General features: G+C 40.3%; 2 protein-coding genes across 4 annotated transcripts; both read right to left on the bottom strand.

Moving 5' to 3' along the window:
• Window positions 1–182: 182 nt before the first annotated feature.
• Window positions 183–9,095, bottom strand: cct8 (chaperonin containing TCP1, subunit 8 (theta)). Of its 2 annotated transcripts, XM_033610335.2 has the most exons (16): window positions 8,936–9,095; window positions 8,276–8,366; window positions 8,074–8,153; window positions 7,834–7,983; window positions 7,292–7,472; window positions 7,112–7,173; window positions 6,874–7,011; window positions 4,699–4,877; window positions 4,444–4,510; window positions 4,262–4,349; window positions 4,045–4,160; window positions 3,847–3,918; window positions 3,544–3,708; window positions 3,284–3,403; window positions 1,479–1,610; window positions 183–471 (listed from the first exon to the last, which is right to left on the bottom strand). In XM_033610335.2, the coding sequence occupies exons 1-15, from the start codon at window positions 8,993–8,995 to the stop codon at window positions 1,503–1,505; spliced, it is 1,677 nt and encodes a 558-aa protein (XP_033466226.2). In that variant the 5' UTR covers window positions 8,996–9,095; the 3' UTR covers window positions 183–471; window positions 1,479–1,502. The 2 variants fall into 2 exon arrangements, with proteins under 2 accessions (XP_033466226.2, XP_033466235.2); XM_033610344.2 differs by lacking the exon at window positions 1,479–1,610.
• A 1,961-nt stretch (window positions 9,096–11,056) lies between these two features.
• Window positions 11,057–16,858, bottom strand: pimreg (PICALM interacting mitotic regulator). 2 transcript variants are annotated; one of them, XM_033638246.2, is made up of 6 exons: window positions 16,721–16,858; window positions 15,385–15,699; window positions 14,871–15,178; window positions 14,612–14,707; window positions 13,921–13,959; window positions 12,019–12,151 (listed from the first exon to the last, which is right to left on the bottom strand). In XM_033638246.2, exons 2-5 carry the CDS (start codon window positions 15,691–15,693, stop codon window positions 13,929–13,931), a joined length of 744 nt encoding a protein of 247 aa, XP_033494137.1. In that variant the 5' UTR covers window positions 15,694–15,699; window positions 16,721–16,858; the 3' UTR covers window positions 12,019–12,151; window positions 13,921–13,928. The 2 variants fall into 2 exon arrangements, with proteins under 2 accessions (XP_033494128.1, XP_033494137.1); XM_033638237.2 differs by lacking the exon at window positions 13,921–13,959 and having other exon boundaries at window positions 11,057–12,151.
• Between the last annotated feature and the right edge of the window lie 486 nt (window positions 16,859–17,344).

Here is a 17,344-nt window from a genome sequence, read left to right on the forward strand (position 1 = left end):
GGATGGGACAGAACTGGGCGGTACAGGCACAAAGACCATTTCCCCTCATTGAATGATCATAAAAATAAAATCAAGGCAGGAAATCAATCAGTCTCTTCAAGACAAATTCCTAAACGGATAAATCAACGACACAATGTGGCTGAGTGTCACAATTGAGTAAAAACAGACTCCAAACAAAAACATGACAGCCCAAGTGCCTTTTATTTGGGTCTAAGAACACAAAGAGCAAACAGTGCCATCCATACATTTAACTTTCACATATCTGTTAACCAATGCGTGGTCATTTCTACAAAATAAACCAAACTGTTGAGCTTTAAATAAACAAGTAGAAAAGGTTTTTTTGTCAATCCATGTGGGAGCTTTCAGGGTTAAAGGGGCATCAGCTGGAGGGCATCAGATTCAGTCATCCTCATCAAAGTCCTTCCTGCCCTGGGGAGGTTTGGGTCCCCCTGCTGGTTTGGCCATGATGATCTGAAATGAGAAGGGACAGCAGTCGGTCAGTTGTTTCTTGATGGAAATTAAAAAAACTGAGATCCACGCAGCAGGCTCGGGCTTGGAGGTTCAGCTATGATACAAAGGCGTACCTGTTAGACAGTAATTAGCATTAGTGAAATGTTTGTCACAGCACAAACACATAGAAATAATCAAACTGAGGCCAAAATTCTTGCTAAATCTTGTGTGCTCATGTAATGATTTTAGCCTATATATTTTAAAGTAAAAGAGGAGATTTAAATCCCTACAGATGCCAAGAGGGTCTATGAAATATTCATGAGCTCATATGGCAACATGCATGCTGTAAGAGAAACTGTGCTACAGTAGAAAAATGCAGTTAATGCCTTTAAAACTGAAGTATAAAATGTCTTTAACAAAATAAAGATCAAACCCCCATTCCGTTACGTTCAATTGTGGGACAAATCACAGCATTTCAGGCTCTCTGTACTGAGGGTGAAGTTTATGATCATCATCTAGGATTTTCCTGAAGGTGGTGTAAATAATCTCAGACTGCTGGTAACTGAATAAAGGGCTGTGATCTAGAGGCTCCAGCTGTGTCTGGTGAAGACAAAAGGCTTCACAGTGATTGGAGGGGCCCCAGAGCTTCAGATCTCATCTTCTTTACATGATCCATTTCTATTAAACTACATTACATGCAACATTTTCAAATTCTGTACTTGCCTGACAATGTCCACTGCAATGAAAAGAGTTCATGAGTGCATGCAGCATGCTATCAAACCATACTGTATCTATTTTGTGACTCAAAGTGATTTAGTCTGCTGTCAGTGACACGCTTGGTATTATCAAAAACACAAGAGAAGTGGCTGAATGCTGCAGCTGTACATTCCTCTGCATTGAATTCTGTATCACACCCAGTGTTAGTAGTGGCAGGCAAAAAAACCACACACATATCAAAACTTCAGTGTCCCGTGAGCGAGTGAGTACATCCGTGTGAGCCAAACACACACACACATTCCAGGACCTACTGGCGGAGGGTGTGTGTGCGCCCTCTAATGGTGAGTGTCAAACTTTTCAGGTGCTTCCTCCCAATCGTCCTTGTCCCAGTGGCCTCTCTGCTTGGGAGCTACAGGTCCCCCTGCAGCCTTAGCCATGATGATCTGCATCGCACATATATACACACACTGACATCAACTACCTGGAGACTACAACATTGACCTCTCCAAAAACACTTCACCTGCTGAATGTAAGAGCATCGTGAGCTTTGTAAGCTCCTCTGGCAGGAGGCTGGGGTCCATCAGAGCCAACGCCTCATGCCACAAACACTGTTTCTTCTTGACTGCATTTAGCCTCATTAACAAGGCCTGGGACCTGCACTAACACAGATTCTTAAACTATCATTGTTACATTAACACCAATCTTGGACTATAATCTTTGCACACTGCACACATTTGTTTGCTTAGTATTTTTGCTTAATATTTTTGCACATCCTGCACAAACTGTACAGCTTATTCTGAATCAGCTACACTGCACATATTTGTTGTGTTATAGTGCATTTTAAAACTATCTTTGCATTTTTTATTGCACATTTTTCCACTCTATATATAAGTCCTTAAGTGTTACAGTACTTTGCCTTAATTTTATTCCTCTTAGTATATTAATTCTATGTTTAATGTATGCACTAAAAACCAAAGGAAATTCCTTGTAAGTGGAAACATTGTCAGTAAATCCTTTTCTGATTCTGAGCTTGATATCAAATTATAAACAACTAGAAAATACAATTTTAAAGAAAAAAAATGCTTTGTGTGTACATAAACCAGGTAGGGAAAATGTAAAGCTGAATCCTTTGTTAAGAAACACAAATAAATACATACGATTCTTGAATGCAAAGGCACACACCTGCTTCTGCTCAACTCCACAGATAAAGATACGGCTTTGTTTAACAATTCAAATCCTAATGGTAAAAACCTCCCAGAGTAAATCAAAATCCTTATGATATTAGATTCAGTCATTAAATACAAAAACATTTACAAATGCTCCTAACCATAAATATTGTCTGCAGTATGGTTGAAAGGATGAGGGAATATTGTATATTTTTGTTATTTTCAACATCAGAAGACCACAAACACTTGGCGCCCTTCAAGTCAGTAGCTGCACGCTTCACTGCGGCGAAAAGTTTAAGAGGTAAAATTATATGAGCCAGTAATAGGTTATGGTTATTTTTCCATTTCTCCAAGAGTTTTTATTCCATTTAACTCCAGAGAAAGCCTACAATGAAAAGAAATTGATTGATTTCAAGTCGGCAGCAGCACGCTGTAGTTAAAATGTAATGAGCCAGAGAGGCCAACGCATATTTTTGTTTGCTTTTTTAATCTGAGAATATATATACCTAAAGCTGAATTTTGGTGTTAATGTGTTGCCCCAATTAACATATGGCTGTGTCAAAATAGCTTTATTTCTGCACTTGAGTCTATTGAGGGGACATAATTTATTTGGAATATAGTTTATAAGCAAAAGTAGCCTACTTTTAAAATAACAAATATCATGAATCTATATGCCTTCATACTGTGATGACAGTTTTTAACCTCAATAAACGGATTTCTTCTATTTGTCAGGGACACTGAAAACCTCTAGGACATGTGGACCAGCAACATAAACCCTGCTGCAGTGTTGTCCAAAAACTATCAAAAACACATTAATACAGTTGCACTGGGTAACATGTTTCTTGACCATTTTCACTGTAGTTTACTTTCACACACATAAAATATTTCATTCTTTGTGGCTGCTTTTGATCATCTGTGTGTCGTGAGTATTTGTGAGGTCTTGTACACACCTGGTCAACTCTCAGTACTGTGATGGCAGCGTTGGTAGCCAGTTTGACGCCCCAGTATTTGACCAGGTAAGGCTCCAGGATGCCGGCTTCAAGCATGTCTTTGATGGCGGGGCCCTCTCCCTAAAGACAGCATCACATCCACATCATCAGTCATCCGAAGCAAACACAGAAACATGTAGCACAACACATTCAAAAATAAATTAATTTTTGTACTTGCACACATTTTTGAAGGTAAGTAGCCACAAACTAAATGTACACACCTCGATGTCGAAGCCCATGTTTTTGTTTCCCTCGTGATGCGCAGAGTACAGTTTGGAGATGAGCTCGCTTCCCTTCACACCGGAGTTCTCAGCCAGCGCTCGTGGCAAAGCCTCGAAGGCTTCAGCAAACTTCTTAATGGCGTACTGCTCCAGTCCCGGGCAGGACTACAGAGAGGGGAAAAAAAAACAGAGGTTATGTTTCTCCAATTTATCTGCCAATGATTCAGTAAAGAGCAAAAACCAAGAGGAGAGGCATTAGTCTGAACCTGCTGCACTTCAGCGTATGCACTAAAATCCATGTACCTCTCCATATGAGGTGATCTGTCTGGCCAACTCAATCTCAGTGGCTCCTGCTCCAGGTACCAGTCGCTTGTCCTAGAGATGGTGAATGACACAGAAACTGTAACCAGTGTGCAGACCAAGCAGTACGTAGAAAAATTAAAGGGTTCAGCTCATGCTGAACTTGCAAAAATCCTACAGTGGTTTACTGTGTTGACTTACCCTGACCAGAACCTTGAAGGTGTTGACTCCGTCATCTACAGCCCTCTCAATGTCATCCATCAGGTTGTCAGTGGAGCCTCTGATCACCACCGTTGAGATGGTACAGTCCTCTTTCTCTGTTTGAAATAAACAATGAGTTGAGCTTAAAACTCACATGGTGCAAAGATTCGGTTTAAAATGAAGACTCACGAAGCTGGAGCAAAGAACGATGATTTACCGTGTTTGAAGACCACCACCTGAGTGTCCCCCACCTCTGTCAGGTACACGTTGTCGCAGTGACCCATCTCCTCTGGAGTTGGGGCCGTCTAAGAAAGCAGAAAAGCAGCATTATACATGATGTAACGGTGTGATTTATTATGCTTCATACAGCTGATCTGAACAAAACAGGAAGGCACTCACCATCCGGGGCAGCGCTACAGCTCCCACAGTCTTACATAACCTCCTGAGGTCCCACTTGGAGTTAAGCCTGGTGGGGAAAGGAGAAAGATTTAGGGAAAGCACACTCTGACAAAGTGTATGCTAACATAAAGACTTTGCAATACCACTACATTACAACAGACACCTCTCATCTGCCCCCATGTACCTTTTATGGAAGACATTTTCATGAAAGGAGAAAACTCTGATCTGGATGACCAGACGTCACCTGAGTCTTACCTGACCACCATGAGCTTGTACTTGTTGGCGTAGTGCAGCGCCATATCAGCCACCTTCCCCCCAGTCACCACCACGTTGGCACCGGCCTCCTTGATGGCCTTCACCTGAGCCTCCATCATATCCTCCTCTCCTTTACTGAAGTCCATGAGCTCCTGTGCATTATTGATCAGCACTGTACCCTACAAGATGAGTAAGACCAGGGTTAGCAACAAGATCAGAACCTTCATGGGGCGATAGGGACTTTACAAACCCATGACAACAGGCCTTATTCACAGAGGACACTTTAAGGGCCCTGACACACTAAGCTGATAGTAAGCCATCAGTCAATGCTGGGCTGTAGGTGAGTGTCTGACACCTTAGTCTTTGTGGTACGCCCCACACCCTTGACACTAGACAGCAAATAAGACAGCAAATGAAATCACTTTGATTGGCAGTTCAGCTTCAGTTTTTGAATGACGATTACAGACTACCTCTGCCTGTAGGTGTGGAGCGTAATTTCTTCTCACACAGGTGCAAAACATACATGCTAGGTGGGGTTAGCTGTAGTCTTTGTTGTGCATTCAAATGCAGCTTTCTGGCCGAAACACAGGCGACAGGACGTGACGCAACAGTCTCTGTCGCCACTAGTTATTTAATGTGGTTTTGGTGTGTCTGGGCCTTGTCTTACCATTGAAGGAAAAGTATTTATTAGGGCCGTAACGGTACATGTATTTGTGTTGAACCGTTCGGTACGCGACTTTCGGTTCGGCACGACCCTGTACCAAATTATTGGGCGCAGGATATTATTTTATTTTATTTTGTTTTATTTTAATTCCGTTTTTGCAAGCCGAACCATTTAAAATATCTAGTTCCCCGACAGACATAATTGAGTGACGGACCGAGTCCCGTAAATCTCCGCTTTCACTTTGTGCAGCGCATTCTCGCATTTTGACAACATGGCAAGTGAGCCTGACGAACCTGAAGACCCACCCGCAAACCTTAAGTCCTCCGTTTGGGAACACTTTGGTTTCAGGGTAAAATACGAAGATGGAAATAAACAAGTGGACAAGACAAAAGCAGTGTGCCGACACTGCAGAACAGCGGTCGGGTATGTACTTGGAAACACGTCTAACATGCTAACGCATCTAAAGCGACACCACCCGAGTTTGAACGTTAACCGGCACGACTAGAAAAGGCAATCTGGTGCAAACTACGATATCGTCGTCGTTTAAAAAGAAAGAGAGTTTCCCTGACCATCACGCTAAATAAATAACCAACGCCATTGGAGTTGAGTAAAATTGTTTAAGCTGCACTTTAGATAGAAGCATGTTTTGTTTACTGCACTTTAACAAAGTGGGAACGCTAAGTAAGTTCCTAGTAAAACTGAATCTGAGCAGGCTTTAAAGCTGACCAGCTGCACTATACTTTTTATTTTAATTGAGTAAAACTGTTAAAGCAGAAATGTATATTTATATTTTTCATTCAAACAATGTGAAAAAGCAGGATTTTATATATATTTGTTTCATTCAAAAATTGTGTAAAAAAAGTTAACTGCTGTGGTGGTATGTTTTAATAAGGTTACCAAGAAGTAAAAGATATTTAATAGTTGTCTATTTTTTTCATTACTGTACCGAAAAAAAAAAAACCCGAACCGTGACTTGTGTACCGAGGTACGTACCGAACCGAGATTTTTGTGTACCGTTACACCCCTAGTATTTATGATGTATAAATGATGGTTATGTTTTTATCAAATGTCCTAATAAGTCATGACAGTGGGAAAGTGAGCCAGTATGCCTGACACCGGGTCCCTGATACTGAGGCTGCTAAATGGCATTCAGCAATAATTAATTTCTTATTTTTCTATTGTGAAATTTGGCTGTCAAAATATCTTCTGGGAAAAAGGTCTGTAACATTGTGACCTGAGTTCTGTTACAACTCAAGCATGTAGATAGCAAAGAAAAACACTTGCAGACGAATCATATTTTAATCATTATTTTCTTAATCCTAAAATGTAGCTTATAAATGCAGTCTTAGTAATAAACACTCATGACCAATTACTTATTTTAGGCCAAATGTGAAATGTCACAGGTAAAGAGACAGAAGTATGTTGGAGTATAAAATTTAAGTTTAATTAATTTTAGTTCTTGTATGTCAGATTTCTCTAAAGCATCAAAGAGAGACTAAAGTATCTGTTACCTTGGTCTCTGTCACCATGCAGTCAAAGGGGCAGGAGAAGACAGCGATCTTGGCGTCTTTAACTGATGTGACGTCTCCCTCTGCTTCCTTCTTAAAAACCATGCCATGTAGCACGGAGGATGCCGTCACTCCACAGCCCTGAAAAAAAAAACAAAATAAAAACCCACAACATGAACTTAGAGGCACACACACACACATGCGCAAATACACAATGCAGTCAGTGGATGATGATGCTTACCAAAATCTTGCATACTCTGACGTTGTCGACATTGAAATTGCCAGACTCTGGGAAGATGGACACTGAAGCACAGTACAGAAAGCAAAGTCAGAGAAACACAAAATTTAACGCTACCATCAAGCGAATTGTTTTTGACAGCTGACCGTATGTTTGGTTAGAAAGTCTGTATTGCTGACTCACCACAGGCCTGTGCAATGAGGTTGGCGAGAAAGTCTTCGTTGCCGTACTGTTTACTCATGACTGCTGTGCGAATGAGAGCTGTTGCCTCTTTGATGTCATGGAGGTTCTCGGCAGAGGAACATACGCAGTCTGACATGAGCTCCAGAGTCTTTTTACACGCTTTCTCGTAGCCTTCAATCACCTGTGGCAAAGAGGAGAGGGGACACTGAGTAAATACAGCAAACTATTTCTTTGGGGTGCAAAAATTCATGTTTTTCTTGACCGTTATGTCAATATAAGCTCTGAAAAGCATATAAAAGCATCAGCCTGATATTAATTTATTGCAAATATTTAGCTGATTTGCGTTTGGACAATTGTGTATTTTTTCTAGGAGTGTGACATTACTGTGTGAGACTCAAATACCAACAAGAAAATAAACAGTCTTTTTTCTAATAAACAGATAAAAACGGCTTTCCTCAGAAGACAAGTAGAGGTTACAACGTGGGTAAAGGAAAAAGTCAATACAAGCACTACACAGCACAACTTGCACGATGACGGTTTACCTCTGACACTGACAGGCCCATCCTGAGCAGCTCCTCTGCCAGCTCCAGCAGAGCTCCAGCAAACACCAGCACAAAGTTTGTCCCGTCTCCTACCTCCTGTTCTTGCATGTGGGATGCCATCACCACCATTTTGGCTGCTGGATGCTGCACCTGTAAAACAAATGATTCACAGTTAGAGTTGAATTCCCCTCATATATAAATCATCCCTGTGTGTTGCAGGAGACTGTTAGATTTCCTCACCTGAAGCTCTCTGAGAATCGTTGCGGCGTCATTGGTGACAAACAACTTCTCCAAGTGGTTGATGACCATTTTGTTCATACCTGAAAAACAACAGTGTCATAGTTTAGCCATCGCTGATTTTGTTGTCTTGCTAATGCGAGTTTAACAAGTGAAAGCTTAGACTAAGATGTAATAAATGTATGTTACTGAGGAGAGAACTTACCGTTTGGCCCGTAGGCGGAGCGTGTGGTCTGAGAAAGTTCCTTACATGCTCTGATGTTACGGAAGACTGCCTCTTCAAGCCCTGAATAGTGCTGCAACAGAAAACACAACAACTCAACTGCTGTGCCTTTACAAGAGAGGTGCATTTAATGTCGTAAGTTCACATATCAGACAAATGGGTATTGGCACCCTGCGTGATGACTCATTAAAAACAAGTAGTATCAAAACACCTTAATTAATCAATCAGTATCATCTCTGGAGTATGAGCTGGTATCAACATGAGCGGAAAATAAGCCACACCACAGATTTAAGATGAGCTAACGGGATGCATCAGCATCTCTGGCACACCCTGGGGTTTGACAGTTAGCTAAAAGCTAACAAAATGTGACTGCTGTCTGACAGTCACTTATTATAGCAGCTATAACACTGCAAATGTATACATAACATATTAAACTGTTTGAGAGGACAGTGAAAACACGCAGTCATGCCCATCCCATCAGCCCCGGCTGCAGCGGCTCTGTCCGGCCTGGCCTCCTTCTAGAAGTCTCCCACATGACTGTGAATGAGCGTGCTAACTCAGGGGCTAACGCTAGCTAGCATGCTACTTCACAACCACACACTCAAAGCTCCTAAAGTACGCCAAATACAGATTCATCCTCACCTTGGCGCCATCTTTTAACATTTGGGCAAAGCCCGGAGCTTTGGGGACGTGGAGAGCCATTTTGGGATGTTTAGCAGCCCCGGTATCTTGGAGAAGGAAGCCGCGGCGTGGACTCAACTCTGGGTACAAAGCCGGAGAGACAGAGGAGGAGCAATTACAGCGAGGCGTGGGGCTAAGGACGGATAACAACAAGGGACAACCTGAACGATTCTCGTTTCTCCTGCTTTAGCCTTGACCCACCACTGGAGGGAGCTGTTGCCCTTATGGGTTACACAAGTCCTTAAAAGGTCTGAAAATGTCTGAATGTCAGTGTTACAACAATAAGGCCTTAAAAGTTATTAAATACTCCTAAATTTGAGTTTGTGAGGTCTTAACTGCTACAGACATTTTATCTAATTTCATATATACATCTTTTAATTCATTTCTATAAAAAAATAAGTGGAGCTTTTTTATGTTAAAGTCCACATTTCTAATGTTACAAACCTTTAAAAACTACAATACTGTCATTTTACTTCATACTTGCACTTACCTGTTGGCAAAATGTAGATCAGCTTAAGTCACTCTTAAACCATATTCCTACATAACACCTACCTCTGCACAAGACCACATAGGCTATATATTACTCACCTGCAATGCTTACATGCGATGCTTAGATAAGTAAAACATGATTTGTCCAATAATCTTTTGTAAAATTGGTTAAAAGGTGTCTTGAAAGGGTCTTTAAAACATTAAATTTAACTGTCTGATACCTGTCGACACCCTGTTAAAGGGCTATATAAAAACTAAACCTCAGAAATGTTACACTCAGGTCATTTTTATACTTATGATCATTTATTTACTTGTAAAAGAACTACAACATCCATGTAAAAATATGCTGAAATGCACTTAACAAAAGTAAAAGTACACAAGACATTTCTTTAGGTAGTTATAAAAGTATCAAAAGTAAAACTACTAATTTTGTGAAATGGACCCAGTTTGTGTTTGATTATAAATGCAATATCACTGGATTGTTATTGAGGCATTAAAATGTAAGAGGAATTTTAATCAGCCAAAAAGCCACTGGAATATAAAAGACAGTATACCCACTTCCTCCTCAGTAACCGAACTATCTACCTGGTAGTACACCCACTGCATCAACTACCACTACACCACTGGAGTTCAGTAGTGGTCGACCTCGTATTTGCTAATGCCCATGTATTCAGCCTTTTAGAAAGTGAGTGAGCCGTCTAAAATCAAGGATACAGGGGTTTAATACTGCTGTTTGTGTCTGTTTGTGTAGTGGTATCCACGTCTACCACTGCTGTGAAGCTATTTTCACACTTTAATCTTTAGCAGTGCATCATATTTTATAAGCTGTTCATGTACTTTTTTAATATGGTATGCATAAATCTGAAATGTCAAATTTGTAGTGAAGTAAAAAATCAAATGGAACCACTTGAGAAAAGCAGAAGTAGTTCAAATTTGTCATATAGTGCTAGGGAAAATATTCCACTGCACTACTTAACAATAATCAGTATGTAGTAGTACTGTGTAAGCAATGATATTGATCTTGTATCACATACAGATAACATTTTCGAAGTTATTGGTCAGTATAAAATTATGTTTATCCAAAGTATGTGGGAAAAGTATAACAACTGCACAAACTAGGGATACAAAACAGCAAAGAGCCTTTATAATCGCATCCTATAACATTATCTCACCCATTCCTAAATCTACATTTTACTCATATTTGTATGATTCTATAAAATATTGCAGTGGCATAAAAAGTAGATTGTTTCTGATGTCACGCTTCACAGTACTTCAGTTTCCAAATTCTATAAAATGTTGAAGTTCTTTTGTAAACCACGTTGAATCTTCTCAAAATCGAATGGCTGACTTATAACTTTCACCACTGATTCAGATGCGCAGATGATCTGGTCCTAGCAGTGTAAGTAATATGAACATACATACTGAGTATCACTGACAATAAAAATGCCTTCCACGTCATTTAATTTGAGACATTAAAGCAAGACCAGCATTAATATATAAATAGTAAGGTTATATTTGGGGTTGCAAATAGTCCAAGTTACAATTACCACATGTTGCAATAATAATAGTAACAAAAATGATTAGGCGTTGTGGTTGTGGTTGAAGCTTACAGGCTTTATTGTGACACTTTCTTTCACATTTAGGCACAACAGCGGTCCTTATTTCTCACTGCTGCAGAAAAGAAGGTACCAATACATAGAGATGGCAGACAGGGGAAAAGTGTTTTGCTTCATTTGAGGTTGCTGATAACCTACTGGATATGGCTTTATAACATTATCATTGTTAACATTAGGAAATGAGTCATTACATGTTCCCTCCCATCACATTATCAAAGTATTTATGTGTATAGTGTTCATACATGAATCATCCACAGGTCACTAAAAGTGCCAACCTCTACCTCAAGGACAGACATGAAAAAAGATCCCACTTGTATACTGCTTAACTATGTATATAAAAAATTTCCCCTTTCATAGAAAATACACTTAACAATTTGGCATAATCAAACAACTTTTAAAAAAAAGGAATAACAAATGTTAGTAACATTATTGCATACATACATATATAGTAGAGGGAAATGCTTCTCCCCTTCGTCACTAAATTTAGTGTTAGTTCTCCCGATACAATTTTGGTCTCGTGCAATGTTTCTTTTAAAGTAAACTTCAGAAACTAGCAGAAGAGTGAGAATACAAACTACAACATTAGTATCTTGACATGTAACTAAGACATTTGGTTGTAGCAGCTAGGACAGGTGCACACACCACAATACAGAAATCCCTTTGGTAGCTACAATGAGGATATCTTACCCACAACCAGCTAACCTGAGACGTGTAAACACACAAGAAGAACTTGAATGTTGCCGACTACACACAACGTAGATAAAAAAGAAGACAAGCTGCCGTATAATAAGAGTCTCCCAGTATCGTCATGACAACACTACATATAAATGTAACAGCGATACCTCAATAATGATAAATGTAAAACATGTTTACAAAAAGGTCCTGCGTTTTACACACAAACACACACGTGCATGTAGCTCAGTTGGGTTTGCGGATAGTGTTCACAGCTGTGTGGGCCCAACCTCCCACTGTGTTTGAGAGGTTTGAGGCTCGGCGTGTGAGGTTTGAGCGACTCAGTTTACCACTGGGGTCCAACTTTCGCATCACCGCTCCTCCAGAGCATGCCCTCGTACTGCAGAGAAGAATAAAAAAGAGTGAGTTGTGAAGTGTCGGCAGCTATTGACTCAGTTTTAAGACTTAAAATAATGGTTTTTCATATTTACTGAACGGTCACCATAACAAGTTGTACATGAGACAGATAATATGTGGGGAAAAAAACAAACATGTTCCTCTGCCTTCTCATAAAGTGCTTATAATGGCATCACCACTTGTGAACAAAAAACAATCAGAGCTGAGGAGTCTCTATTGCAGCTGTCAATCATATAATTATCTGCTTGTGAACTGCAGTGAAACTGTCAAACTAGGCAGCGCGGATCAAATATGAATCAAGATTCTGTTACTTCGTTGGCTATTTCTCACCTCAAATATTTTCAGAATCACATTTTAGTGCACTGCCCACCAGCCAGAGCAAACTTTTTTTATTTTACAACTAAACATTACACTAAAGCCCTGTTTCCACCAAACAGTTTGATACGCTTTTTTTCCCCGTTTCAACTGTGAAAAATTGTGGATGGTAGAAATGAAACTGTTCTGTACCATCCCCATTTTTGGTCCCCCCTCTGTTGGGGTACCTAGCACACAGATCTGGTACTAACAGGTGGAGCTGTGAACACTGCAGTCTGTTGGTCATTAGCAGACGGTCACTCCGCTCAGGTGGAGTTGTGGCTGGATTAGAGGCTCATGTAATCACTGTTCATACCATGGAGTTTTACATATATTAGTAAACTGTAACTATAAAATGAAAGGATGTTTTGCTGCCTCTCGCAGCAGCTGTAGTCGGAGGAAACGCTAGGGACTAGGTACCATGTCTGAAGGGTTACTTCTGGTTCCAAAGGTACCATACCAAAAGTGTTGGGTGGAAACGGGGTTTAAAATATATTTCTGCAAACATTTCAGGCAATGCAGTAACAGAACACTAAACCATATTTGATCAATGCTGCCTGCAGTGACTGACATGACTAACAGCTGCAGTAGAGACCTCTCAGCTTTGATTGATTGTTTCCCAACAGCCAAAATGCCATTAGAAGCAGCAGGACAAGAGCACATTTTTTTTTCACAGATTATCTGACACGTGTAATACTGTGTGTGAGCTTTTAGTGACAATTTAAGCAAATATGACAGTTATTTTCATAAAAGTTACCAACGACATCTTTAAGAGTGCATCCAATAAGACATAGAAAATAGGACCAAATGCATCATCAATTTACTTCTCTCCTCTTTACGAGTGCATCATTTTTTAAAATACATTCCTGTGTTTGTTACTTTTAATGTTATAAGGACTTTGAGCTGCAATTTGTGTATGAAAAGGGGCTATATTGTTATTACTTCTAAAAATGAATGCCATTGATGACCTATCAGGAAATGTTGAGATGTTTCAGTACATCTAGAAACCGGATTTTAAGACTTTTAAAGCCGTGCTTCACTAGTGTTATTCAATCATCACCTTGAATTTGGATAACATTAAGTCACATCTTTAATTGCAGGCACTGTGGTGAGTAGGAGAAAGGGTGTCAGAGCTAATAGGGTGACAGAAAATGAGTCAGTGTGTAAAGGAAAGAGTAGTGAAGGAGGAAGGAAGTGTAAATCTGATAGAGAGGAAGAGCATTCTTTATTTAGACAAGGCAAGTTATTCATCAGTTATAGAAGAGCAGCTTTTCATACACACAGCAGGCCATGCATCGACACCAGGCTAGCCCTGCCATGCGCTTTTGTGTCACAAAATTAGGTCAGAGCACGTCTCCACAGCTAAGCTGGTTTTAGAAGCACAACTTTTTTATTTACCTTCTTCCCTACTCCGCAATTAGGGAATAGTTGAACTGCCTGCAGTCGGAGGAAAACAAACTTGTGTTTAAATTTCCATAAGAGGAGACTCTCATACAGTGAGGAGGAAAGCTGCTGTCTGTCTGCATGTACAGACACAGTCACTGTCCGTGTGTCCTTCTGTTTCTTCACAGAGCATCTCATTATTTACGGGCCAATCCAGACCATGATTCAACATTTTGAAAGTCAACACAGGAAGTGATGTAAATATACTCCAAGGTCTCTCAAGCGCATTTTTGTCATTTCATCTGGCTCCAATTCCCACACCCATACTCTCTCCCCCTGCTGACGCCCCCTAACTCCCTCCTCATCCGAATACCAGAAGAAACACGGACCCAGTTTCAAATCTGCCCGGGAAGAATGTGTGTGGGGGGAGGGGAAGGAAGTCTGGGGACCCACAAGCTGTGCAGGGATTCTTTGGGTGGGAGGGTGAAGAGAACGGTCTTCTCTATGCAGGATATGTATTAATAATCCTGGACCGATAGCTTCCACTAGTACACACAACACTCTCATTCACCTACAGCACACACATGCTTTCATTCATAGAGAAATACAGTATTTTAACCACCTTCTGCTCACTATTACTCATAAAAACAGGCAAAACTTCTGACTAAAAGTTAAATGAAAGAAGATGAAGATGAGGATGCTTTACCTGTCGTCTCTGCCAATCAAGTCATCAAAGGCTCTGGACAGGTATTTGAGTTTCCTGAGCCCACTGGACACTGACTCCAAATCTTGGTCAAACTTTCTGTTACAGCAGAGAAACAAACACTCAGAGCAGAGAAAATAACAGCAACAAATATAGCAAACAAAAAACAGCAGGACCAACCAGCAAAGCCACAGATACATCAGCTGTATCATGACTGCAACTGCATAGGTAGTTATGAAGCTCTGAATAACAGAAGACTCACTGCCTCTGGTTCTGTGTGTTCGGGGAGGCAAAGGGACTCCGTAATGCAGCCATGCGGACCAGCTGTCGCCTGCCTCCACCTGTTTTCACTCCTCGTACGCTGGCCTCGGGAGTCTTTCTGCCTCTGGAGCCTGGGGTACGTCCAGGTGTGGCTGTTGATCTGGGGGTGCGTCTGGGTGTTGTAGCTCGGCGAGGTGTACGTCTTGGGGTACGGGAAGTTGATGCACCAGCTTCTTCCCCATCACATATCCGACCCGGGGTTTCTACCAAACACTCTTCACGTGAAAACTCTCTGTTCCTCTGTAGCCTCTGGGTAAGGGACAAAAGGAGAGATGATAGGGAGGATACAAATTAGCACATAAGTGGCTTGATTATCATACATTTACATCCCAAACTGAATTAACAAGGGCTCTAAATGTAGGGTTTTTTGATTGACTTACATGGCATCAAAAGTAAAAAGACAGCAACTTGAGATTAAGGCCTCTTCACACACAAAGTCAGCTGGAAACCCTCACCTGATACACTTCAGTGATGGAGTTCCGAGCACTGCGTGTAAGTTTACGGACTGGGTTGGGCTTTGGCTGCTCCTTCATGGTTTCCCAAGTTGGATTCTCTGGGAGAGAGTTGGTCTGGACTGCACGCAGCGGGAGCCGCTTGCGCAAAGACATGCGCAGAGAATTGAGTGAAGATGAAGAGCGAAGCTTGCGGAAACGGTCGGGGGCTTCTGGGGAGCTCTCGGCCCCGTCGGACTCATCCAGGACTGTGTGTGCCCGCCAGACTCCCACCACAGCTTTACCAACTCCATCCATCACTGAAGATGCCATGCTTACCTGCAAGAGGGGAGTGGAGGGTTAACAGAGCAGCTGAGGCTGTATTATGATAGGATAAACATTTTAATAGCAGATTGCAAAGCAGATGTTTCAAGTGCTTTATAACGTTACATGTTTAAAGTAAATAAATAACTCCACATCTCGTGCAAACTTTCTGGTGCAGTAGATAGAATGTCTGCAACTAATTTAATAATGTATGAAGCAAAAATGTTACAGCTTTTCAAGTGTAAGAGTTTACAGTTTTTCTCTTTTTAACATGGTTGTAAATTGAATGAGTTTTGGACTATTGGTTGGAGCAAACAACCTATTTAATAACATAATCTTTAGCTCTGATAAATTATGATGGAGCATTTATGAATAACTAGATTAATCAAGAGAGATACCTCCAATACAGGACATAATTCAAATAAAAGAAGCTTATTAAAGGCCACTTAGAGCAACAAAAAAATGATATATTTCCAGATGTTAAGACTGAGATAATCAAGTTTAACTCTTCACAATCTTGGGCTAATTTAAGTGTAACTGGTGCTTTGAGAAATGACTGCACAATTATGTGTTACTGACCAAAAATGTGAAAAATGTTGATGAACAAAGGAGGGGAAATGACCCGTAACAACCCGTACAACAAGGCAGCAGTTAATCGTGTTAGTGAAAGTTTGGTGGCCATTGTTTGATCAGGATTTCTAGCTTTGCACACTGACCTTAACGTTAACGTTATGGCTCCATTAAAAAACACAGAGGAGTAAATAGCAGTGATTTAGCATTTAAGCGTCAAATGGGAAGTTACAAGTTTCACACTCGTAACAATTTACCGTAGTATTAGCATCATTAGCAATAACAGGGCGGTGATTATCATTCACAAACAATAAGAGGGCTGTGTTCGCACCGGCTGCTTATCAGCAGAAATGTTAGCTAACTTTAATACCTCCGTTGTTACGCTAACGGTAAATAACGTCCACGTTACACACCTCACATTAATACCAGCTGTTTATCCAGCTGTTGTACCGAGTCGCTTTCTTACCTGAAAGTTTCAGTTGTGTGTGAGTCGTCTGCTTCAGCTGCCTGCTACTGCTGTTGTTTCTTTCTTCCACTATTTGAATTTGGCGGTGGACCGCAGACCGCACGGCACAAACACAGTACCACGCCCTGTACGCAACGACCCCCCCAAGTGACGTAATACGTTACGTCTTGACGTAAGATTAAATTGACGCATTGGAAATATTATTGAAAATAAATATTTATAATAACAGACCCTGAAAACAAAATGGCTCCTTCTCAAATGAAGACCAAATAACTGCTTTGTATTAACTATAATTTGTATTTTTATTTTATTTATTTTTTCTTTTTAAGTTTTTTCCTTTATTGTGTCTGACATCTTTTTTTTATTCCTTTTTTTGTTTTTTGTTTTTTAAACACGGTTTCATGGCCATTTACTTTAATAATATGATGGACGTGCCTATTGCTGTAATTCCAAATTGTTCAATAAAGTTTACAAAAATTATTAGTTTAATTTAAAACTGCAATTAAAAAAAAAAAAAAAAATGTTTTTAATTACTTTATTTTGAAGGCACTAAAATAAATCAATAATAATAATCAGAAAGCCATGTTCAATAAAATTTATAAAAAATATTAATTGACTTTAATC

Source organism: Epinephelus lanceolatus, chromosome 11, assembly GCF_041903045.1.
Source record: "Epinephelus lanceolatus isolate andai-2023 chromosome 11, ASM4190304v1, whole genome shotgun sequence".
Classification (NCBI taxonomy): Eukaryota; Metazoa; Chordata; class Actinopteri; order Perciformes; family Serranidae; genus Epinephelus; species Epinephelus lanceolatus.